The sequence below is a fragment of the Ailuropoda melanoleuca genome, chromosome 10, assembly GCF_002007445.2.
Source record: "Ailuropoda melanoleuca isolate Jingjing chromosome 10, ASM200744v2, whole genome shotgun sequence".
Classification (NCBI taxonomy): domain Eukaryota; kingdom Metazoa; phylum Chordata; class Mammalia; order Carnivora; family Ursidae; genus Ailuropoda; species Ailuropoda melanoleuca.
In genome coordinates, this window is record NC_048227.1 from 20920915 (window position 1) to 20945846 (window position 24932).

At 54.7% G+C, this 24932-nt stretch overlaps 1 protein-coding gene and 1 long non-coding RNA gene across 3 annotated transcripts in view; one reads left to right on the forward strand and one right to left on the reverse strand.

Moving 5' to 3' along the window:
* Positions 1 to 4544: 4544 nt before the first annotated feature.
* The window catches only part of SCNN1B (sodium channel epithelial 1 subunit beta), a 53468-nt gene continuing 33080 nt past the window's right edge, over positions 4545 to 24932 (reverse strand). The window contains 10 exon segments of the mRNA XM_034670259.1: positions 4545 to 4947; positions 5212 to 5287; positions 6399 to 6460; positions 7102 to 7262; positions 8265 to 8382; positions 9661 to 9768; positions 10041 to 10204; positions 12434 to 12537; positions 19500 to 19690; positions 22706 to 22982. Coding sequence (XP_034526150.1) covers positions 4567 to 4947; positions 5212 to 5287; positions 6399 to 6460; positions 7102 to 7262; positions 8265 to 8382; positions 9661 to 9768; positions 10041 to 10204; positions 12434 to 12537; positions 19500 to 19690; positions 22706 to 22982 — 1642 coding nt within the window. The 3' untranslated portion in view covers positions 4545 to 4566.
* Positions 6467 to 19483, forward strand: LOC109490877. Of its 2 annotated transcripts, none has more exons than XR_002144223.2 (5): positions 6467 to 6608; positions 12254 to 13109; positions 13339 to 13803; positions 17081 to 17238; positions 17877 to 19483. It is a non-coding gene; the product is annotated as an uncharacterized LOC109490877 (long non-coding RNA). The 2 variants fall into 2 exon arrangements; XR_004628461.1 differs by lacking the exon at positions 6467 to 6608 and adding an exon at positions 10215 to 10695.

Consider the following 24932-nt stretch of genomic DNA (forward strand, 5'->3'; position numbering starts at 1 on the left):
TCAAGCAAATAGAAGTTGAGCTTTCTCAAGATGGAGAAGTCCCATCATCGCAGCTGTGGGCACTGACTCAGTGGCTGGAGGAGTCAGGACCAGGACCCGCCTCCCTGTGATCTTGACTTTTCCACGTGTGCTGGCTGCTTCGTCCCGGTGGGGCGACTCTTGCATCTGCAAGCATCACACGGCATTCAGGGGGGATGAAGCAGAGGGGACACCGTCCCTTCCACCCTGGAGGGGAAGGCCTCCCCAAAGGCCCCCGTGGCTTTCTCCTCGGTCTCCCTGGCCGGTTCTTGGTCACCAGGCATCCTCCCAGCTGCAAGCAAGGCTGGGAGTGTAAGGAACAGGACCACCTCCGGCCAGGGTTCTTCAACCTCTGTACTCCTATCGTCTTGGGCGGGATGGTTGTAGGACGTTCAGCAGCATCCCTGACCTCTGTCCACTAGATGCCGGTGGCATTCCCCCACTAGGACAGCCAGAAAATTCTCCAGACCTTGCCCAAGGGCCAGACTCCCCTCCAGCATGGAAACCCTGGCATAGACCAGGCAGGATTTATTGCCTGGGCTGGGTGCACTGGTGCCATGAACAGGCTGGGTTTCCGTTAGCAACGGAGAAGGGGGGCGCACCCGTCTGTCAGAGTCCTTTATTGGAACTGATGTGTCATGTGTTCCCATTGCTGCGTAAGCCTTATTTCTCTCTCTGGTGCCTCTCAACGACCTCAGGGATTATCCCCATCTTATACACAACGGAACTGAGGTGTGGCAGGTTTAGGGGCTTGCCTGGAGTCACTGGTGCCCACGGCACCCGTGCTCCTGACCGCAGGGCTGGAGGCAAGCACACGACACCTAATCCCGGCCAGGACAGCCGGCTCATGCTGGCCCCCCGGAGTGGCACCGCAGCACCCACGGCCTCTCGGGAACCAGCCCCTGCAGGCTGCCGGGGCCAGTGTCATGCTGGCCCTGTCATCCAGGGGTTCCCACACGTTCTGTCCCCACATTCTTGAAACCAGTTTTGCTGGCCCTGAAAGAACCCGCACCAAGAAAAATATTTTGGTTTCTCATGCGGTGGATCACGAACTGTCCCTGGCAGGGATTGAGCCTGGCTCCTGCCTTGAAGAAGTGAGAGCTGGAAACCTGGAAGGCAGAATGTGCTATGGAAAGTGGAAACCTCTTTGGGATGACCTTTGTGCCAGTGTCCAGGAGAGCTGTCCAATTCCTGGCTTCGCCGCCTCCCAACTATGTGACCTTGGGGAAGTCGCCTCACCTCTCTGAGCCTCATTTCCTCTTGTGAAAAACGGGAGCCTAATCAGGGTTAGTTGAAGAGCTGGTGAGGTACAGCGGGGGTAAGGCATATAACAAGTGTACCATGTTCATCTCTTAGTCTCCAGCGTCTGTAACCTACCTTTCCTTTTGCGGTGAAACATGGGCATTCCAGAATGCTATTTTCTGGGCAACCTGGGTCCTGCCAGCCTAATTCTTCAGCCCTAACAGGCTCTAATGGCCCTAGGGTAGAAACAGGACAGAGCTCCTCTCTTCCGTATCTGGAGGGATGAGGGGAACCTGTCTGTCTGACTCAGAGCTTGCTTTCAGAGATCTTCACACTGGTCCTCAGTGTTCGTCTTATAGCAGGGATGGCAGCCGATGCCTCCTGTCAGCCTGGAACTGGTCTCACATGTCCACACGCAGCTCTGGGGGCAGGGAGCCCCCTTCCCACTCCTGCTTCAAGATGTCTCTGAACAGGGGCGCCTGGGTGGCACAGCGGTTAAGCGTCTGCCTTCGGCTCAGGGCGTGATCCCGGCGTTATGGGATCGAGCCCCACATCAGGCTCCTCTGCTGTGAGCCTGCTTCTTCCTCTCCCACTCCCCCCTGCTTGTGTTCCCTCTCTCGCTGGCTGTCTCTATCTCTGTCAAATAAATAAATANCTTAAAAAAAAAAAAAAAAAAAAAAAAGATGTCTCTGAACAGAACCTCTCACAGTTCAGGATGAATGTGTGGCCCAGGCTGATTCAGTGACCCTCATTCTCAGGGCTTTTGCTGGGACACTGTGAGGGAGGAGCTTTCTTCCCAATAGATGGTTGATAAGCTGAGGGAATGGAGCCTGCAACTGTGAGGGGAAGAGCAGCACGGGGAGGGAACCTGTTTGAGAGGGACATCAACATGGAAGAAAAGAAAGCCAGGAGCTGGAGAAATCACCAGATCTGGGTGAACCCCTGGATACAGCCCTACCTGAAATCCCTGGACTTTCATCACAAGAACCATTTAGATTCCCTTTTTTAGCTTAAAACAGCTGGAATTAGTGTGACCAAAGAGCGGGCAAAAGGAGCTTGAGAATAATCATTGCTCTGCCTGCCCCGAAGCTTCAGATGAGACCGTGGATGTGAAAGCTCCTGGCTTCTGTAAGGGACAGGTATTCTTATGACCACCAGCAGCAAGCGGATGAGGCTGGAGTTTTACCTTCGTCACTTACTGGAAGAATGATCTGGAGCATCTGACTTCACTTCTCTGAGTCTCAGTTTACTTACCCTGAAGATGGGGTGGTAATACTTCCCAGTCATTCTGAGAATTAATTGGAAAAAGACTTAAAAAGTACTTGGCCTGGTGCCTGGCGTGTGGTAAGTGTTTGATACAATGTAGCCATTGTTTGATAACAATAACAAATAATAATAGTGTGATGACAACTATTGCTAATAATAAAAGTAGTAGTCATGGGAGTTAGTGTGGTAACCACCAAGAATGGGACTCCAGCCTGCAGACCCGCCTGGCCCCTAGCTGGGAAACCCTCTTCCCCCAGGCCCTCCCCACACAGTCCCTCCCCATGCTGCCTTTGCCTGGAGTGGCACCAAGTCTGTGGCACCGCCTTCCTCCACAGGTGCCACTGTGGGCACTTAATGGGAGGCCGCTTGTTTGCCTTCCCAGCCAAGGACCCAGGTGTTCTCCACCGGCAGGGCTGGGCCCTCAGAGGTCCAGGCTGTACAGCCAGAGCTCCTTCTAGACCAGGGCAGGCAGGTGGTCAGCTCTCTGTACCTGACAGGCCCCATTCTTTGGTAACAGCTCCCTGGTCTCTCTTTGGAGAGCCATGAGGGTTCCCATACTTAGCAATTAAAAATACAGGACACTCAGTTAAATTTGAATTTCAGAAAAACAACAAATGATTTTATTAGTATAATATGTCCCAAATATATTTTTTAATTTTTAAAACATTTTTATTTCTTTAGAGAGAGCACACAGGTATGCACAGACAGGGAAAGGGCAGAGGGAGAAGCAGAGAGAATCTGAAGGAGACTCCACACTGAGCATGGAACCTCTCACGGGGCTGGATCTCACGACCCTGAGATCATGACCTGAGCCAAAATCAAGAGTAGGACACTTAACCGACAGAGCCACCCGGGCGCCCCGTCCCAAATATTACGCAGATGTACTTACACTAAAAAAATCAATTCCTTGTTTACTGAAATCCATATTTAACTTGGGGGCCCATATTTTACCTGGCAATCCTTGGAGCCATGTCCCCACCATGTGATTCTGCTGGGGGCCACCTGGCCTCAGGTATGGGCAGGGTCTGACCAATCCAACAGCCAGTCACGCTGATTGGTTCAGAGATAAGTATGTGACCCAATCAGTGACCAAGGAGGGTCAGCCTGTGAACTTGCCAAGACAACTGGGAAAGAGGTCTGTTCTAGCTGTTTGCTAGGGAGACAGGGAGTTTGGACTCGCAGACGGGCTTCCATTGTGAGGGGAGCCTGCTTGGGAAACAGAAACCGAGAGACACCATTTGAGCTGCTTGAGATCTTTCACTTAAGCCAGCTTGAGCTGTACTCTCTTTCTCTCTATCCTTGTAAGCTAAAGAAGTCCGGTGGATGGCACTGAATAAGTCGCAAGTCCACTGCTTCAGGGAACAACGCAAAAGGGACTTTAAAAATCACCTGCTTGGGAGCCTTTCTTTGGCCAGGCCCTCGCTTTCAAGCCAGTATGGTTGCCCTCCAACTCCTGGAGATGCACCAGCGTATTCCGACTGCCCATCCGACAAAGAACAAAGCTCAGCTCTATGTGTTCTACTTTTATTTTCTAGAACAAAACGTGGGCCGCCTGGCAGCAGGCTCCCCCCACCCCCCACCCCGCCCCTGGGCCTGATGCTCTTCCTGCTCTCCACAGTTGCTGCCCTCACTAAACCCATTCGCAGAGGTCAGCCAAGGTCAGGACGGAAAAGAGTCTGGGGGCAGACAGCACAGCATGCCCGGCTGTTTGTCTCTGGAGCAGATGGTGACTGGCACTCTCACTGGGACAGTGATCCATGGTCTCTGGAGTCAGGCTGGGGACGTCCCAGCCAAGGATCAGGTCATGTTGGGGGTGTGGGCAGAAACCAAATGAGTAAACATTTCCCACATCTGTACCCACAGCGTGACCCTACAGAGCCCTCGGTCTGGGACTGTCCGGGAGCTGCTGGTGTCTCTGTAGAGGAACACAGGCTGTGGCCTCGGATACCCATCGTCCTAGCCCTTTGGAGAGAGCACCCTGAAGTGAAGCCCAGGGCCATGATCTTGGCTTCTTGGGTCTGAGTTTCAGGCTCCCCGGGTCTAGATGGCATCGCCCTCACTGTCAGACTCGATGACGTCCAGTGGTTGCAGACGGAGGGAGTCATAGTTGGGAGGTGGGGTGCCCGGGATGGGCAGGGTCTGCTCATCAGGGTAGGTCCCGGGCTCGGGGCCAGGCCTGGCCACATCAGGCTGGAAGCCAAAGTTGGTGTGAGCCTCCACGAGCTCAGCCACGGTGGGCGGTGGGCCAGCATAGCGAGCCTGGACCCGCTTCTGCCGCAGGCTCTTGGCAAAGGCCACCAGCTTGATGATGGTGATCCACACAAAGTCGATGACAATCTCTCCAAATTCGATGAGGCACAGCACCGAGCCCCCCATCCAGAAGCCAAACTGGCCGCCCAGGTTTGAGAGCAGCCAAACGATCTGTGGGGAATAGGGGGTAGACAGCCTGGTGGGGATGGGGGTCAGGCCACAGATTCCTGCCTTGAGCCCTACCTCACGGCTTCGTGGGAGGGGGGGCTGTTGGCCAGGAAGGGGGACAGGATGACCATCTCAACCCAGGGAAACCATGTGGGACTCAGGGACCCTCCTAATTCCCCTGTTGGGCTCTGGACCCTCCCCACCCTCAGGGTGCAGGGTGGAGGGACAGCAGGGCAGGACTGAAGTGTCAGGAGTCCCCAGACTAACGTTATTGGCTGCCGACTCCTCAACGGTGCGATAGTTGAATTCTTGGAAGTAGATGTTGAGCTTGACAACTCCCTTCCTGTAGGAGCAGTAAGAAGGGCTGGTGCCCCCTTCCCAGGACACACACACACATACACACACATACACACTCACAGGAAAGGCAGCCAAGGGGCTTCCCCAGTCCTCTGGCTTGAGCTTCTCACACATCCACTCCCAGGAGGGGTGAGGTCTAAGCAAAAGCCCAAAGTGTGGCCCTCCCTGGCCCTTCTGGGCCTTGGGGCCACAAAGAGCATTTCTGCCCAGCATCCTTCCTGGGGGCCCCAAGGACTGGTTCTGAGCTCCCCTCTCCCACCCCTGGGGAGCCCAGCCCATACACAGTAGGCTCTGAATAAAGTCCTAAGCCTTGCTCCTTTATCACGGGACCTGCGGCACAGAGAGTTGGGCAAGTGGGCTTCCCCTTTGCACCCAATAGTCCTCAGAAAAGCTATGCTCTCTCACACCTCCAGTCTTCTGCCTGGACATCTTTGCCTCTTCTTATTTGTCTGAACAGTTCCTGCTCCTCCTTGGAGAGTTAGCTGAAGTGTCACCTCTCTCTACAGACCTCCCTTATCTCTCAGGTAGATAGCTTCTTCCCTGCTGTGCTCCCAAAGAAGGGCCTTATACAGACTCTCATCACCATAAGCCCTGTTAGCATATTTCTGTCCTCCAAACTGGAGCTTCCCAAGAGTATGGGTCTGTGTCTTTTCTGTGCTCCATTTGTGTTTGTGTTTGATGGATGGAAAGATGGAGGAATGGGTGGAGGGTAAGTGGATGGGTGGATGTTGTGGGGGATGAATGGCTGGATGGGTGAATGGATATAGATGGATGGGAGGAAAATTAGAGGGCTGAAGGATGGATGGATGGTTGGATGGATGGATGGATGGATGGATGGATGGGTTGTGGGTGGGTGGGTGGGTGGGTGGATGGACAGGTGACGTATGGAAGAACAGGCTTTCCTTTGGGAAGTGGTAGACACTGAATTCCATTTGCTGGCTTCTCTCTCATTCCCAGTGCCTCCTCCTTTAGGCCTCCTCCTGGATCTGACCAGTGTGAGGTGTCTGAGTAGCTGTCCTATATACAAACCCCTCCCTTGAGGCTCTGGTTCCTCCCATTTTCTGCATTCCCCAGCCCCACCCAGACTCTAGGCTCACCTGCTCAAGGTGATATTGGTGCTTTGGTCCCGCTCCTGAGACAGGACGTGGAAAATCCAATCCTGGAATCCAAGAAGGCAGCTGAAAAACATGGCATCTGCAGCACCCCCTCCTAATCCTGGGCCCTGCTACCGGCTGGGGACAGACCACAGCCCTGAAGCTTCCCAAAGCCTCCGGGACTGACCGTGTGTTGGCACAGAGAGGAGGAAGGTAATAGTGCACACTGGGTGCTGCTGTGGGGAGAAGGCACTCTGGGCTCCAGGCACTTTCCCCAGAGGCCCAGCCATCATGCGCCGGGTCTTTCCCACCTCTGACCCTTGCATGTGCTCTTCCTCTGCCCAGACCCTCTCCCCAGCCCTGCCCAGGCTGGCTCAGCTCATCCTGCAGCTTTCACTCAGATGTCCCTCTGCAAGGAGGTCTTCCCTGACCACTCTGTCTAGAGTGGTTTTCCCTGGTTACTCTCCCTCATCCTACCATTATCACACTTTAAAATGATCTAATTTCTGTGTATTGTCTGTCTCCCCCACTAGAATGTAAGCTCCCCAAGAGCAAAGGGCTGTGCCTCTCTCCTTCACTGCTGTGTCCCCAGCACAGCGCCTTGGGAGACATGGGTGGAGGGACAAACAGATGGCAGACCTGTGCCCAGACCTGTCCCCCAGCCCAAAGGTGGGCGGCCAGGAGCTTGGCTACTCCACCACCTCACCTCAGAGGCCTCAGAAGGCCAGTCGGCCATGGAGATGGTCATCTTGTACTGGGTGTCACTGGNAGTCTCATTGCCCCCTACTCACTTGCAGGACTCCTTGCACATGTTGATGCAGGTCTCCCTCTGGGCCACGCTCATGCGCAGGTGTGAGTAACAATAGGCTGAATAGGACGGGGGTGGAAGGGAGAGGGGGAGAGACTTGGAGAGGGGGTTTCTAGATGTTTTTCTCTCTCCCTTTGAGCCTCAGGCTGCCTCCTACCCTCCTGGCCAATGGCCCCCCAAGGCTGGTGGTTCGGTGGGTGGGGGCGCTGTCTCTGTCCCAGCTCTCCTGCCATGGAGGGTCATCCCTTCCCACCCCTCCCCCCACGTCCAGCCATTTCGCCCCAGCCTGGCCTGGGGGAGCCTCGCCCCAAACATCCCAGATTCAGCAGGATGAGAGCAGCTTTCCTTCTGTCATCTCCCCTCAGGGCCGGCGGGCAGGGTGATGGGGTCATGCATGAAGGGATGGGTGGTCGAAAGAGATAGTTTCTCTTCCTGGCTACATATTTCATTGTTTTTACGAGGTGATGGGACTCTCTCTGCTTCCGACAACATCCATCATGTTTGGACGCCAGGGCTCCTCCTTCTGTGGCTTCAGGCCTCAGACTCTTGGAGGCCACCTCTGTCTCCCTTCCCACCCAGCACCCCACAGAGAGACACTGTGAGCTTACACACACACACGGACACGCATGCTGAGGCTCCTACGTGTGGCATGGTGGGTACATGCAGACACACACATACATGGGCACACGAGTCAGCATGCACAGATGCAAACACTGGAAGCAATCCACGCCCATGTGTGAACACATGTGCAGACTCGGTCCCAGTGCTCCTGTGCATTAAGACACAAACATACAAATGCCCTCTCCCGTGCACGTGCGTGCACACACACACACGTGCCCTTGTCAGCCACTGCATGCCAAGCTCACGCGTGGGCAGGCATTTACGTGGCACACATACACAGGAGGGAGGGGAGCCTGGGGGAGGAGGGGAGCTGTGGACTGTGGAGGCGCGGGCCTGGCCACATCCCCGGCCCTGCTGAGGACATGGAGCTGTGCCCCGGGCTTTGCAGTCAGAGCCCCAGCTGGCCAGGGCACCAGTGCCCACCCGGGATCCACGCTCACCCCAGTCTGGGAACTCCCGGTTGTTGCAGTATCTCTCCCCACGGGGCAGCGGGTACAGGTAGTGGCCACAGCTGCAGTTCTGGATCATGTGCTCTTGGAAGCAGGAGCAAATACAGGCCTGCCATAGGAGGGCGGGAGAACACGGCTGTGACTTCCATGCCCCAGCCCAGCTCCAGGGGTAGGGGCCTGGGGGGAGGTAATGCTGAGGCCCAGGGAGCCGGGGAGCCAGGCGAGGGGTTCCTCCTGCTGAGGAGCTGCGCCTCCTGACCCCCACAGCCGGGTTGTGGCTGTCCTTCTCAGTCCCTTGTCCCCGCGGAGGGACTCCTGCCAGACCCAGCTCTCTGAAGATGGCCCCGCCACCTTGCAGGGGCCCTACACAGGATGTGGGGAGGGCTGGCTTGGTCCAAATACTACAGCCACTCTTCGATAGTTCTCGTTAACGGGTCAGGGTGTAGGGTGCACAGGTCAACTGGACAGAGTGGGCAGGAGGGTGGGCACGGGGGAGGGTCGGATTTCCAGGAACTGAGACAAAAGGGAAGCCCACACCATGCTCAGGGCTCACAGGCACAGAGGTGGGCCCTAGACTTCCTCCTCGTCATGCCTCAGTTGTCATATCTGCAAAGGCCTCCCGGGCTGGGGAAGAAGTGTCAGCCAGGGGTCGTTTGTCACCTGTGTGGAGGCCTTAGACAGTCCTCTCCACTGCGGCTGGGTCTTGGGACGGGCCCTCCTGGCTGCCCCGGAAGTCATGGTGAGAGGGAAGCCCCAGTTGGAGCAAGGGGGTTCGAGGCCGGATACAAAGAGGGACTTCTCAGGTAAGCTGATGAGGCCTTTGTACTGGGGACTGTACACCCCGATTTCCTCATTCCTAGTAATATTATCTACTCTTAGCATCGTTGTGAGGAGTAAATGAATCAGTGTATGTAAAGCACCTGCCACAGTGCCTGCCTAGCACATAGTGCGCCTGCTCCTCTCCGTATATTAGTACTTAAATAAGTTAATAACAATAACATGCTATTATTAGTATATTAATAAATGCTATTATTGCCCCTTGGGGTGTAGACAGGATCAAAGGATGATATAACACACGCCAGCCCTTAGCACAGCATCTCCCCCACAAAAGGGTTCTTTTTGGGAGACCCCAGAGTGAGATCCAAGGGCACAGCTGCCGAGTGGGGATGAGCAGTGGCCAGCCCCAGGCCCCGGTGGGCACCCAGGCACGGGACTGGCTCCATAGCTCCAAAGGCCACAAAACCCACAAACCACCCTGAGGTCACCCACAAAAACCCAGTACAGCCAGTCCTGCCAGGACCAGCTCCACCAGAGCCCTGAGGCCTTGGGCCTGGTAGATGCGGACTGCCAGGGTCCCCCGTTCCCAAGGCCCACACTGTCTTCCTACCTGGATAGAGTAGGTCGTGTTGTAGTCTCTGTAGAGGTTTCTCACGGGGACGTCGGAGCCGTTCATGGTGCACTGGCTGTAGGGCTCTCCCTTGCGCTCCAGCTTGTCCTGTGTCCAGAGAGGTTGCTCCTGGAGGCCCTGGTCCCCCCTAGGAAGCCCCTTTGTACCTCCCTCCCAGCAAGCACGGGGGTTAGTGGGGATGCCATAGGCCCCAGTAGGTGTCAGAGTGTGCCCTTCTTTCCCCACAGCATGGTGGCCCTGCTGGAGGTTCCAGCCAGAAGACAAGGTAGGAATGGACCATGAGGGAGGGCCAGGTCAGCCCTGGGCAGGTGGGCTTCCACCCCCAGCCCCCTCAGGCTGCCCTTGGGCTGCGGCCATACCACCAGCACCCCGATGGATGTCTCTGTCCCTGACATGGCGTAGATGCCCTCATCTTTGATGAAGGGGTAGGACCTCTGCTCGTGGAGCAGCAGCCGGGCACCAGCCGTGGACGTGAGGAAGGGCACATAGTCTTCCTGGTCTATGTCCAGGATCAGCTTCAGGCCTGTGGGAAGGTGGGGCCAAGGGCTGCCTGAATTCGCTCCCGCTTATCCACCTGTCCAGGCCCTCTCCCCACCCAGCCAAGGAGACCTCTAGGGCCCACCCAGGAACCTGGCTCCACCTTGAGAAAATTGAGACTTCTTGCCTTCTCCAAGGCCCCCTTCCTAGCCCAAGCCACCCTGTCTCCCCCAGTCCCAATATTGCTTTTCCACGTGGCAGGGGTGCAGGACTGCCCCACCCCACCTCAAATCACATGGGTCCTCATTCTCTTCATTCAATCCTTGCTGGCTTCCATGCTCCTTCTTGCTGCTGGGCCTCTGCAAATGCTGTTTCCTCAAGAATGCTATTCCCTTACTCTGGAATTATGTGACTGCCTTCACCCCTCACCTGGAACCTCCTGCTGTTCCTTCGGATCTGGGCCCAAGTGTCACTTCCTCCAGAAGCCTTCCCTGACTACCAAGACTAGGTCTCCTAGCTCTGGAAATTTTCTCCCAAGTACGTGCCTCACTTATATGACTCTTATTGTCTGTCTTCCTCCCCCACTGGATGGTTTCTTCCTTGAAGGCAGAGACTAGACCCCGTATCTTATGTACCATGGGGCTATGCTGAGTGGCTAGGACAACAGGCTAGCATTGATCAGGCACCTGCTATGTGCTGAGTGCTGGGCCAAGTGCGTTATTATACATGATCTCACTGGTGCTCGCAAGAGCAAAGGTATTATTATAATCCCCATTTTACAGGTGAGCAAACAGGCACAGAGAGGTGGAAGGATTTATCCAGGGTCACCCAGCAAGGAAGGAGCGTTGTTGGGGTTCTAACACAGGCAGCTGAGCTCCTTGGTCCTAATCATCTGCCTCTGTGAAGTGAGTTCACTGGCACCTCTGTGATACACAGTGATCTCAGGGGCACAGGGGCTGGGTGAGGGGCCCCTGTGTCAGCATCCTCTCTGGGCTTCTCTTGACTAATAGCCCTGAGACTTAGAATGACAGCCTGCCTCCTGGAGGCTGGGAAGGTCAGAAGCTGACGGGGAAGGGGAGGAAGGATCTCCGAAGCCATCCGAGCCACCATGAGTCTTTCCCCAGAGACAGGCCAACACAGTGGCCTCTGTCATCAACCGCTTCCCCCTTCTGTTTACTCCTTCACCCCCTCTCTGTCTCGCTCAAGAACCGTGTCACAATGAGGCTCAGTAAGAGTATGGGCTCTGCCACAGGTCAGCTATGTGCTCTTGGGCAAGTTCTTTAAGCCTTCCAAGAATATTTGGCATATACTGAGCACGTAGGACTTGCCAGCCACTGTGCTAAGCGGGTGATGGAATTATGTCACAGTGATCCGTGAGGAGTATGTGATAGGCTGTCCTAGGCTGCTGTATACTGTCTTTGGGGAAACGAAGGCTTCCGGAAGTTCAGTCTTGAGCTCGGGCTCACCCGGGGGGGTCAGTGGTGGAGCTGGGGTTTCCCCCCGGGCCCAGGAGCTTGGGCTTCGATCCCTGAGCTGTACTGCTTCTGAATCCTCACCTTGCTCAGCAGCATAATGGGAGCACTGGTCCCTAGCCCAGATGTTTACAGGAGCTCTGGAAGGGTGCTAGAGGAGATTTTCAACTTCTAACAGTCATGGGCCCTGCTCCTGGGCTCCCAGAGAAACTGTAGTTTAACATTTACCAAGGTCAAAATGACTCCATCAAAACCTCAGAGGCTCTATTTCCGTCCCAAGCAGCACACACTGTACATCTCCTTTGTTAAAACAAATAACCAAAAAGGAGCATTCCAAACATAAGGAAAAAACAAACAAACCCTGGTTCCTATAAAATTTAAGTCATACAGCCCTGCACGTACTAAAAACATAAGATAAAGTCTAACTTTCCGGAATGGCCTTGGTCATGATGACTTGTAACCCTTTCTGTAAAAACCATACGTAACCCTGCTCCAAACGTGCCGTTCCTGGAGCACTTTCTTCCTTGTGAAGACTGTGTATCCCCAGCAGCTCTCCTAACTTGGGCTCAAATAAAACTCTTCCTTTCTTTTTAAATTTTTAAGAGGGGTCTTTCATTTTGCAGGGACAATGGAATGGCTCCCCGCACACAGAAGAGACCCAACAGTGGCCGCCCCTCCTTGGGCCAACTCCTGTCTAACCCCAGCCCTGCGCCCCCACAGCTCATGGTTACCGGGTCTTTTAGCCCCACGTGGTGGGGATTTCAAGCCCCAAGGCTCTGGCCCCAGGATGAACTGCGACTTACCGAACTCAACTCCAGGGTTGGCCGAAGGGAGTGCCTTCTCTGTCATGCCCCAGTTGAAGATGTAGCAGTTGCCATAATCCGGGTGGAAGATGGATGTGAAGTTCCTAAAAGAAACACCATCAGCCAGAGAGCAGGCCTACCCCAGCCGGTGCCTCCCTGACGGACTGCTGTCCAGGACGCAGGGTGGAGGGGAGCCGCAGAACCCAGCCAGGTGCACTGGGCAAGCCAGGAACTCACACAAAGAGGGAAGTGGCTGACATGGCAGGTCAGAGAGGGGATGAATCAGGAGAGGGCCCCCCCCAAGAGGCCAAGGAAAGACACGGCTTTATAACGAGGCGTGTGGGACCCTATCCAGGGTCCTCTTATGTCCTGGAAATGTTTCCTAAGGAAATAACCACCACAAGAAATGCTTCCATAAAGATGCTCATAACGGTAGCAATGATATCCTGTAGTTTCAAAGAATTCAGTTAAAAAAAGGACTTTTTTGGATATGGAACATTTCAAACACAAAAAAGTCAAGACAGTGAACTCCACCACCAGCTTCAAGAATCATCACGGCAGGGCCACTAACGAATGCTTCATCTCTACCCGGTCCCATCTCCCTTCCATGTTATTCTCCAGCAAATCTCAGACTTCATGATTTTGTTTGTAAACATTTCCAGATGTATCTTGAAAAGTAAGAACTCTTTTTTAAATACTGCTATTACCATGTTAAACATAACTAACAAGAATTCCTTAATATTGTTAAATATTCAGTTCAAAGTTCTAACCGTCTCTTACATTTACAATTTATTTGTTTAAATTGGGATCCAAATGAGGTTAACGTGATTGGTTGATAGGTCTTCCAAGTTTCTTCTAATCTATGGCTCCCTCCATCTGACTTTGTTTTTTTTCTTGTCATATAGCTGTTAAAACAGTTCTGGTTTGACCCAGCTAATCCTTGGAGAGGCAGTGAATTGATCAACATTTCCCACCCTGGATGAATGAATGGCTTTGGGCAACACCCACTGGTGGTGGCCAATGCTGCTTGCATCCTGATGGAAAACCACAGGCTGCCGAGGAGGTGGCTTTGCTAATAAAACATAAAAATCCTCCCCGAACAGGACTGAGCATCTGTCTCTAACCAGCATTTACAGGAAATACTGGAGACAGAGGAACAGGTTCAAAGACACCAAAGAATAGTCAACCTGCAAAATCCAGACCTTGGGGAATGCAATAGGATAAACACCCCAGTTCCTTCAACAAACACCCTGTGAGAGAGGAAAGGGGACACAACCTACAGATGAACAGAAACTTTAAAGACTTGGGTCGCAATCACAACATGCTGCCTTTAATTGGATCCTGATTCACACACGCATACAAGCAAAAAGGTAGGACATTAATGAGTATGGACATGATTGGATAGTTGATGGTATTAAAGAATTATTGTTAATTTTTTTTTAGGTGGGATAATGGCATTGCGGTTTGGTTTTTTAAAAAAAGTCTTTCTCTCTTGCGGATGCATTCTGAGCTCTTTACAGGTGAAAGACCCTGGAGTCTGGGCTTTGCTTGCAGTATGGACAGAGGGGAAGAGAGTCGTGGCTGTGGGATTGGGATGGCGTGTCCACGGGAGATCATTGTGCTCTATTCTGCCTATAGGTGTGTCCTCGGGTCTCTGGAAGGAATAGCTTTACAAAGTCTTCGCATGGTTTTATTTTGTTTTTCTTGTTTTATTAAAAACAGGAAGGAAGGGGGCTGAGTGCAGAAACACCCATTGAAATGCAATATTGTCTTCTAAGCCCTGGATTTCGAAACATTGACCATGCAACTTTTAGGGGCCCACCTGGTGCTGCATAGTTCTGCGTACATTCTCTCATTTGGTCCTCAGAGGAACCCGGTGAGGTCCGTTGTTATTGCCCCAATGTTGAGATTAGGAAGCCATTCCCTCCACCTTTGCCCCCTATCCCCCTGCACTGGCAGAATGAGGTGGATCCCTGAGGGGCAGGCTGTGACATCCAAGCTGGGAGCTGACCCTGGGCAGATGTGAGTGGCTTACTCCATGTCTGGCTTTCGGTGTCCTCAATAATGAAAGGGAAATCAGGAAGAAATCACATTTCTTCGCCAGTGTTTACTGAGGCAGGTGCTGGGTGGGGGACAACTGAGGTGAACAAGAGAGTCCTGCCCTGGATATTCACCGTGTGGTGGCGGGACCTGGTGTGGAGAGGCACTCAGAGCAGCGTTCTGTCAATGCTCCCCTTCCAGAATGTGTCTCTGGCTTGTCTACCTCTCTCCGTCGCTGAGGATCCCCCTGCAACAGGGTTCAAGCCACCAGTGCCCGGCCCTGCGTACTTCCTGCAGGGTCCCCTGCTTCCCCTCTGCACAGTGGTCAGGGCGATGGTTTGAACTGTGATTCCAGGGTACACCCCTGCTCGAACCCTCCAGAGGCTCCTTGCTGCTCACAGAAGAAAATGCAAACGCCCTACGTTGCTCTTCTCTCCCTTGTCTGTTACGCTCCATCAGCACTCCGAGATGTTTCCAAATTCAAGGCTCCTGGGTGCCCGGAATATTCTCTGACCAACTGGCCAAGTAAGGGGCTTCTCCTCATCCTTTAGGATTCACCTGTTCTGAGACCCCCCTACCCTCACCCCTGCACTCCGCAGGCAAAGTCACTTTTCTACCCGGTTACTTGATCAGTTCTGCCTGCTTATTCCCTGATAACATGTGTCAAAATCGGAAATTATCTTCCTTAGTCAACTGCTTGCTTATCAGCTGCCTGCTGCTTTAGAAGGTAAGCCCAGGGAGGGCTGCTGTCTGTCTTGAGGAAGGAAGCATTTAGAGGCTAAGATCCCACGCCTGGGAGCCAGCCTGCCTAGATTCTAATTTGGGCTTTGTCACTGAGTAGCTGGTGAGCTTGGGCTCTCTCAGCCTGGCCGGCCCCACCTGTAGCGCCGGGATGGTAAGAGCACCTGCCCTACAGGACGACAGGACGAAGGCGAGGGTTGGATGGCGAGCATATTGAAATAGTCAGCAAGTGCTGGCAGCCACGCTCCCCACGCTGTCCTCTGAGCCTGGCCCGCAGTAGACAGACACTCAGTAAATATTTGTTGGGTAAATTATAATATGTGATAAGTGGATCAACAGAGATAAGCTTGGAGGAGTGACACCTCATTCTCCCAGGGGTGTGTGTGTGTGGGGGTGTGGGTCATGGAAGGGTTCTTGAGGGAGGGGAGGCCTGAGCTGAGACTTTTAAGGGTGGCTAAGAGGTAGGCGAGCAGCCTAGGGGCCAGAGAGGAGAAAGGGCACATGAGGCCGGGAGCACAGTGCAGGCAAAGGCCCGGAGGGAAGAAATAGCTCTGGGCGGGTGCTCGGGAGTCTGCATCTGTGGAGAGCCAGGGCTGTGGCCAGAGCAGGGCAAACCGGCTAAAGCCGGGCACTGTTCTGGAGGGAGAGACCCCGCCCCAGGCGTGTGGGGACACACTGTTCCCAAGAAACCTTCTTGGACATCTGCAGCCCAGAAGGAGGAGGCCGTTCAGGGCGCGGCCTGATCCCCTCCTGCCCAGGGTTGTGCTCTCTCTCCGTCTTGCGTGTGTGCCAACTATTTGCTTGTTGATCACGCTCTTTACCTGAAGAAGCTGCTCCCAGCACCCGCCGACTCTCGCTCCAGAGCCAGGCATTTTCCCAAAACACCTTCCCCAGATGGGCGTAAGGCCTCTGGCCCAAGACTGGCGCAAACCTCTGGGAAAGACTGAGAGGCAGAGCATCCTGGCAGGAAGCGGTATAACAGCAGTGGTACTGTGTGGTAAGGGTCGGGAAAGACTTCCCAGGGCGTAAGCTAGCGAGCCGCTCCGCGAAGCAATAATAATAAGCTGCTGCTGGCTTATATGTGCCTAGATCTTGGTTTCTAAATCCCATTCTCCAGTAAAAGGAACCAGAGCTCCTCAGAGAAACGGCTGCTTCTAAGGCTGGGGCATCTTACAGTGCCAGAAAGTAAAGAAGTAGTCAAAAAAAAAAAAAAAAAAAAAAAAAAGAGAGAGAGAGAGAGAGATGGGGATGTGTCCAAGAGACACAGGAGCCCCACATGAGAAGCTGGTACTGGCCAAAGCTGGAAGAATTTGAGTAAGAAAATAAATAACGTGCGATGGGGTTACAACACAAATATACACAAGTTGGTGCTGGTATAAATGACTGAGTAACATGAACGAACGGAGAAAAGGGAACTCTTCCCCACATAATTCTAAATGGTCTATATTCCTGTCTCCAGGACACCAGGGCTCAACTTTGCGACTTGTTCCACAAGGAAGGGAAGGCAGGCATCTTTCTATAAAGAAGCCTGCCCCCCTCAGTCCTTTAACCAAGTGAGGAAGGTCAACATGCTGGGTGGTGTCCCTCCCGGCATATGCTGTGATGAGGAGGGCACCTCACCTTTGTGCCATTCTTCCCCCAAATCGATCTTATCTGTATAAACCCAAATCGACTTTCTATAACACACCATCTATGTCCTTCCATCCCCACGATAGCCCTATGAGGCCATGTCACAATCCCCATTTTCCAGATGAGAATACCGAGGCCCAGAGAGGCCAAGAAGCGTGACCCACGCAGAGCTGGCATTCAAATCCAGGCAGTTTGGCATCAGGGTCCAAATGTGGCTTCTTTTTTTCCTAATTACAGTGGCTGTTTCTTGAGCATGTGCCACATTTGAGGGAGAGAGGATGGAGCCAGAAGGACAGTGAGGAAGCGGGGACATAGTGTTTGGAGCCTGGCGTCGGGAGGGCAGAGAGAGGCACGTGTCCTCTGGCACCGCGTCTGAGGCTGACTCAGGGAAGCAGGTGACAAAGAACAGGCTTGGAAAAGGTGGGTGGGGAGGGAAGATGATGATCTGGTTTTCTGATGGCCCAGACTGCCAGCTTTGCCACTCACTAGCTGTGTGACCTCAGAGACGTTGCTTAACCTCTCTGGGCCTTGGTTGCATCCTATGAAACGCAGTGACATAAGAGTACCTTTCTCATGGGCTTATGGCCAGGGTTAAATTAAATTTTATACCTGTGAAGTACTAATCTGACATACCAGCAGGGCTCAATAAATGTTAGCATTATTATTGAATAATGAGTTCCTGATCAAATGTGGGTTTAATGACAATAATAACTATTATTTATTGAGGCCAGCACTACTGTCACATATCACCTCATCCAATACTCAAAATAGCCCCGCAGAGTAGGCATGTTATTACCCCATTTCACAGAAGAGGAAAACCGAGGCCCATCGAGGTTAAACTTGTTTAGGGTCACGCGGCTTGTAAGGTAGAGCAAGGATTTGAACCCAGTGGTCTAACCTTGACCCCCTCACTATAGTTACTCCCCAGCCACAGCCACACCACAGAAGTGGCCTGGCCGATGCTGGGTGCTTTGCCTGCCCCAGAGCCATCTGTTGCCCCTTCTCTGCTAACAGCTACTCTGCTTCTCTTTAGGGGTCCACTCATTCCTCACGCTCAGTCCCGTGACCCAGTGGGACCTGCCTTGTGGAGGGTGCCAGCGTGGGAGCTGCCCACAATGAAGCCACGCTCTGTGCACAACGCCGATCTTCTGACACCAGGACCCCGCTCAAGGCCCAGGGACCTGACGGTAGATCCCCGCAGACCCCAACAGACCCCTCCCCTTTCCCACCTCACCCACCGCCCAGGGCTCTTCTCACTGAGCAGATGGGCCCCATGCTCGAAGGCAGAGTCTGACCTCTCTCTCTAGCGAGAGGGCAAAGGTGACCGTGCAGATGTGACACGCCAGTCCACGGGCTACCTGCAGCCTTCTGGGAGGGCTGCCAGGAGCGGCTGGCCAGGGGTGTGCTGAGCAAAGGCCACTGGCTGAGAGCGAGGGGTTGGCATGCAGCCAGCAGCCAGCCACGCCATCGCCACGGGCCAGACGCGTCCTGTCGGCAGGAGCACTGGCCTGTACTCTTCCGCCTGCAGGCCACACCTTTCCAGTTCACACCACACGGCGGGATGTGCACCTCTGCCGGCTCCGGGGGCCCTGGATTCCCTGAAACTGCCTGCAGAATGCCTGCCCCTGTGCCTTTGGGGGGACAGAGGGTCCCCGTGGCGTTAAGCAGACTCAGTAGAGCTTCCTGAAGGCTCATGGGTAGAGAGAGCGCAGGGCTCAGGCACCGTCCCCTGGAGGGTGACACCAGAAGCCTGTTACTCATGAGATGTGGCAGGACTCCGTGGACATCTCCAGCGCCCCGAAGTGGGAGACCGTGGAGCCCCAGACCAACAGGATGCCAGCACATGTGGGCCCTGCACACCCAGAGCTCTGGCCACGAGTCCTGGAGGCCCTGCGGCCAGAGCAGCTTTGCCTGGGCCCAGCTTCCAGGCTGTGGTCCTGCCCCAGAGACGCTAGGGTCCGGGGCTGGGTGTGACAGCAGCAAGGGAAGTGAGCGGGGGGGAGGCTGGGGACCTGTCGTAAGAGCTGCACAGGCTTTTGGGGTGAACGTTATTCTCACTCTGCCATCCTCTCAACCTTGGGATTGTCAGGCATGCCAGAGAACGCTCCCTTCTAAGTGCTGAGCTGAGCCAGCTCAGCTCTCCTCCCGGGAACCCGAGGTGGTGGATGGTCCGGGATGAGAATCAGGGCCGGAGGTGCCAGGGTGCCCGCCCAGACCCCTCAGCTGCTGGGTGTTGGAGGCGAACAGCTCACAGCTGCCTCCTCTTCAGCCCCCTTGCCTGGGAAGTGAGGGGACCCCAGCCCATCCTCCTAGGGTGGCCCATGGCCCGTAAGGCACTGATGCTGCAGGTACAAAAGGCCGGCCCCTCAGGAGGACAGTCCTGTGGTGTGGCTGATGTTCCCGATGCCCAGGGATCGGACCTGACGTCGCCTGAGACCACGGCCTCATTGAGCTCCTTCCTCCTTCCTCATCCTGCCTGCCTTTACAGACGTGTCCTAAAGCGATTCCCTCGAATGTCATGGGCCCTCCACACATCCCTCTCCGGCTCTGCCTCCGGGAAATCCGCCTGGAGACACGGAGGCACAGGTCCGTGGTGGCTCAGGGCTGTGACGGTGGGGGTGGGGGGCAGGCCAGGCAGGCCCAGAGTGGCTCTCACCTGTAGCTGCAGGGCTCGGGCCCGAACAGGCAGGCCAGGATCAGCCTCTCGGCGGGGTAGCCCATCTCCACCAGTTCGTGCGTGGGCACCTGCGAGAAGATGTTGGTGGCCTGCAGGACGTACCACTCTGTCACGGCCTGGGTGGCGCTGGTGAAGTTCCGGAAAGTGCACACGGTCCCGTTGAGGCTGCACTGCGGAGGCCGAGAGGGGTTCTGGTGGGCGCAGGATGTGCTGGCAGGGGCCCCCTGCCACCGTCCCCAAGGGCCAGCTGCCCTTCCCTGGGCCGCACCTCGGTGCCGGGGCTAGCGGCTGCTGAGCCGGTGGAGAATGTGTTCACACTCACGCTTGCAGGGCTGTCCCCTCACACACGGCTGCTCGGTCACAAGGTCTCACACACGGTCGCTGGCCACCCCTGTACCAGCCTTATGCGTGAGCGAATACACACACGCACACACGTACACATAGACGTGCCCACTTCCTGACATCCACAGCCACACGATGTCACGGTCACAGCCACACACACTCATATCTAGACCTTCTCCCCGGCCCACATACCTAGCCGATCCATATTCATGCTCCTGTGGCCACACAGACAGACAGATGCACCCGGACCCTCTAACTTCCCTGACTCCTTTCCTGGCCTCCTCACAGACTTCCAGAGGCAGCTCCCTGGAGGCCGTGCGGACCATGAAGGACTCAAGGCTCAAGGCTCCCTCCCCCTCAGCGGGGGAAGGACCTGGGCCTTGTCAGCCTCATCCCTGTGAGGGGTGCAGGGTCCCCTCCACTTTACCACAGCCGGCCCACCACGATGCCCAAGTCACCATGCAGACAGCACTGCCGCAGCTCCGGGATTCTGGCCTTGGCCACTCTGCCTCTTTCAGCCCTCTAGTGGGCCTTCCTTCTGGAACCCAGGAGGCCGGGAGGAGCTTCTCCACATTCTGAGACTGCCCTCCCCAGGGCCGGCCTCGGTCACTGTCCTCAAGCCCATTCCTGGAGTTCTCTTCCTCCCTCCTTAGGGAGATGACGATAACCCTTAACACTCACTCTGTCCCAGACTCTGTTCTGAGGATTTTCTATTACTGCATTCGATTTGTACAGTAATCCTACTTCATCATCATGAGGAAACAGGCCAGCAGACCCTCCTCCCCACTACACAAGCACACACCCGAGTACACACATACACAGCATGCACCGGGCATGCACACACACACAGCATGCACTGAGTACGTGCACACACACCCACACAGCATGCACCGAGTGCACACACACATACCCACACGGCATGCACTGCACGTGCACACACACCCACACAGCATGCACCGAGTGCACGCACACATACCCACACGGCATGCACTGCGCGTGCACACACACACACACACAGAGCATGCACTGAGTACGTGCACACACACCCACACGGCATGCACTGCGCGTGCACACACACCCACACAGCATGCACCGAGTGCACGCACACATACCCACAAAGCATGCACTGCACGTGCACACACACACACACAGCATGCACCGAGTGCACGCACACACACCCACACAGCATGCACTGAGTACGTGCACACATACCCACACGGCATGCACTGCGCGTGCACACACACACACACAGCATGCACCACACATGGGCACACACACACACACACACACACAGAGCATGCACTGAGTACATGCACACACACCCACACGGCATGCACTGCGCGTGCACACACACCCACACAGCATGCACCGAGTGCACGCACACACACACAGCATGCACCGAGTGCACGCACACATACCCACAAAGCATGCACTGCGCGTGCACACACACACACAGCATGCACTGAGTGCACGCACACACACACACAGCATGCACTGCGCGTGCACACCACACACAGAGCATGCACCGAGTGCACGCACATATACCCACACGGCATGCACTGCGCATGCACACACACACACAGCATGCACTACACATGGGCGCACACACACACACATACACACACAGAGCATGCACTGAGTGTGTGCACACACACACCCATGCAGCATGCACCGCGTGCGCACATACAGGGCCTGACCCCGAGAGCTGGGGCAGCCAGCGGGAACAAGCTTGCTTCACAGGTGAGGAGCCGGACATGGGAAGGTGGGTAACTGCACCAAAAATCAGTAGGGCACTGGGTCAGAGCTGGCACGGGGCCTCTGGAGCCTCAGACTAGTTTGCTGGTTTTGTGGAGACATAGGGGGAGCCCCGATTCAGTGGAAGTCAGGGGCCTCCTCCTGGGGAGTGTATGGCCACAGCTTGGGTCCCCAACCAAGGGTAACCATCCGAATCACCAGGGAGGCTGTTAACAATACAGATTTCTAGGCCTGTTCAGCTTCCCCAGGAGTGGGGGCCAGGGATCTGTAAGTTAGGGAGCTCCCTAGACTTAGAGGCACAGACAGGAATCCTCTTCCCACTGGTCGGCTGGCAGGCATCCCAGCATCCTGGTGCAGGGCAGTTACACTCTGGTATCAGATGGTACTGCACGCCTGTAGGTTTTCACCTGCCCCATATTTATGCCCCTCATCTTTTGATAGTAACACTTAATTCCTTCGTCAGGAAAGCACCCTTTCCCCCCTCACTGGGTCCACATGGTAGAGGCTGACATCACCCCAGCTCTAGGGCACATGACCAAGGACTGGCCAATCATGAGAGCCCATTCTCCAGCACACGGTGATTGGTTGAGGGGTGAGCATGTGACCCAGGACTTTTGCTGGGGCTATGGGAGAATAGGAGTTCTGTTTCTCAGGGGAGAGTGCTGAGCTGATGGGGTGAATGTCTGGCATTGCCAAGACCCTCTGCTCGGAGAGAGGCTGCTAGAGAGTGAGGTCAACTGGGAGAAAAGCTGAACAAAAATAGAGTTAGAGTCCTGAAGAGAACATTTGAATGCCTGGATCCAGCCATACCTGAACCCAGTCTACCCCTGGAGTTCTCAGTATACGAGCCAGTGAATTCCTTGTTTTGCTTAAGCTAGTGTGACCTGGGTCACTGGCATCCAATAGTGTCTGGACTAACAGACCAGCTCTTTCTATTTAAAAAAGAAAGCTTTCTAAACATACAAAATGGGCACTGGCTTCCAGCCTGCCTTTCCGCCCAGCAAGACCCAGATTATTAAAGGAAAGAAACTCCCATCAGCCTCCCCGGGTAGGGTCCGTTGCTTGATGCCTGCCTGGAGCCCACTTACTATTCTCATGGCCATTTTGCACCCTTGGGCAGTGCAGGTACTTCCTGGAGCTGGGCTGCTACTTGCTGAGCTATTGTGGACATCCCCAAAGAGATCAAGGACCACGGGGTGGTGCGGGTTCCGCTCGTCAATCAGAACCAGCGGTGTGTCGTTCCAGATGGTGAAGTTCAGAGTCCTCGTGGCATTGCTGTAGCTCTGCTTGGGAGCCAGGATTCTCTCCAGGACCGCTTCCATGAGCTCATCCAGATCCTGCAGCAAATGCTTGACTTTGGAATACCTGGGTGGGGAGGGGGCCAGTTAGGGGGGCAAGGGCAGCTGAGGGGCAGAGGGCAGCCACAGTTGGGGACCCCCCTGCCCCAGTGTGGCTGCCAGCCACTACGTGCGAGGAGAGTGTTCCACCCAAGCCCCTCTCTACCCACCCGCCCAGGCGTCCATGCCTCCTTCCACCCACCCGCTCACTTCTTTATCCACTGAGTATGCAGTGAGTGCCTACTAGGTGCTGGGCACTCTGCAAAGCACAGAGGATATAATAGTGAACAAGACACATGGGGTCCCTTTCCTTATGAAGTTCATATTGTAATGAGGAAGACTCCTAACAGCTCCTGGTTCTAACTCTCCAACAGCGACTCTGGGAACGGGAGCCAGTTTCAGGAGGGAGAAGGTGGGTGGGAGTGTGGGGCTGGGCTCCAGCAGCTTTTCTCAGCCCCTGGAGGCCCCCGTATTGGAAATGGTGACCGGTCAGTCTGGCAGAAATGTGTCCATACCAGGGAGTGTCCCCACCATGACCTGTACCCCCCCTGTCACTCCGGACCTGATTTATCCAAGGCCCTGCCACACAGGACGGTCATGAGGGCCATGTGTGTCAGCTGTGGCTAGAGGACAGCCTACAGGAGTGAGTGTTAAAGCTGGGCCACAGACCCACGTCCTGGTACAAAGGGGTACAGTGGCCTGAGCTGATGTTGGCTTCAGCTGCAGACAACTCCTGTCCCTGGACCATGAAACCAGCCACCTGTGTGTACGCAGCAAGAGGAGGGTTCAGGGAGGGCGGTGGGCTGTGGGGTGGGGGCCTCTAGGATAGCCCAGATCTCCACAGCTGCTGTCAAGAGAGGTGGGTCATGGCCTGTGTTCTGGGTTCGAATCCTGACATGCTACTTGCTATCCGTGTGACCTTGGGGCAAGTTACCATCTCCGAGGCTCTGTTCTCTCATCTACAAGATGAGGGGATTAAACTATTTACCATGGAGGGCTGTCGGGAGGAATAAGTGAGGTGAGGCGGCCACAGCAGTGAGAACCGTGCCTAGCCAGGGTGATGTACTGTGATGACTACGGGTTCTCTGGAGTCTGATAACTAGAAAGAAGGGACTTTCTGATCCTTAGAAATGTAATCAGGAAGTATGAATTCCCTTCCAGGACCTTCTTTTGGACAAGAATGTTCCCTGTGACTCACCCACGCTGGCCCTCCCTGCAGTTCCTTGAAAGCACCAGACTCCGTCTCATCCCCTCCTGCACTTGAGCCACACTGTGTCCTGCCTAGCTTGCTTTTGCTCATGCCTTGGGGTGTTCTCTAACCCCCTGCCTCTCCTCAACTCTGGCTAGGTCAGGTCCCTCAACGTGTCCCTTTCAGGGGCCGTGCCATTACGTGGTTGAATGGTGGCAATTCTGGAGTCAGATCAGGTCTGGGTTCCAATGCCTCGGTTGTTTGCTGTGTGTCTCTGGGCAAGTTCCCTCACTTATCTGAATCTCCATTTCCTGACCTGTAAATTGGGGTTAATACGGTCGTGCCCACCCCTAGGGTGGTTGTGTGGATTAGAATTACATAAATTAACCAAAAAGCACTCCACATACTGCCTGGCAATTCATCAGCACTAGATGTACCATTCCTATATATTTTTTTTATCATCACGATTATAATTAATTCAAACTTACAACCCAGTGATCAAGAGTTGCATGCTCTATGACTGAGCCAGCTGGGCATCCCTAGTCCTCTTTAAGCCTAGGAAGTTTATGAATTTTGAAAGGTACTTGCTACAAAGGGATACTGCAAACAGGGAAAGAAAGAGAGAAGGAGAAAAAAGGGAAGGGGAGGAAGGAAGGAAAGAAAAGGAATACAGAGAGAAGGGAAGGAAGGAGAGAGAGAAGGGGGGAGGAGGAGGGAGAGAGAGGGGGAGGCAGGAAGGAGGAGAGAGGGAGGGAGGGAAAGATGGGGAAGGAAGGGAGAGGGGGGTGG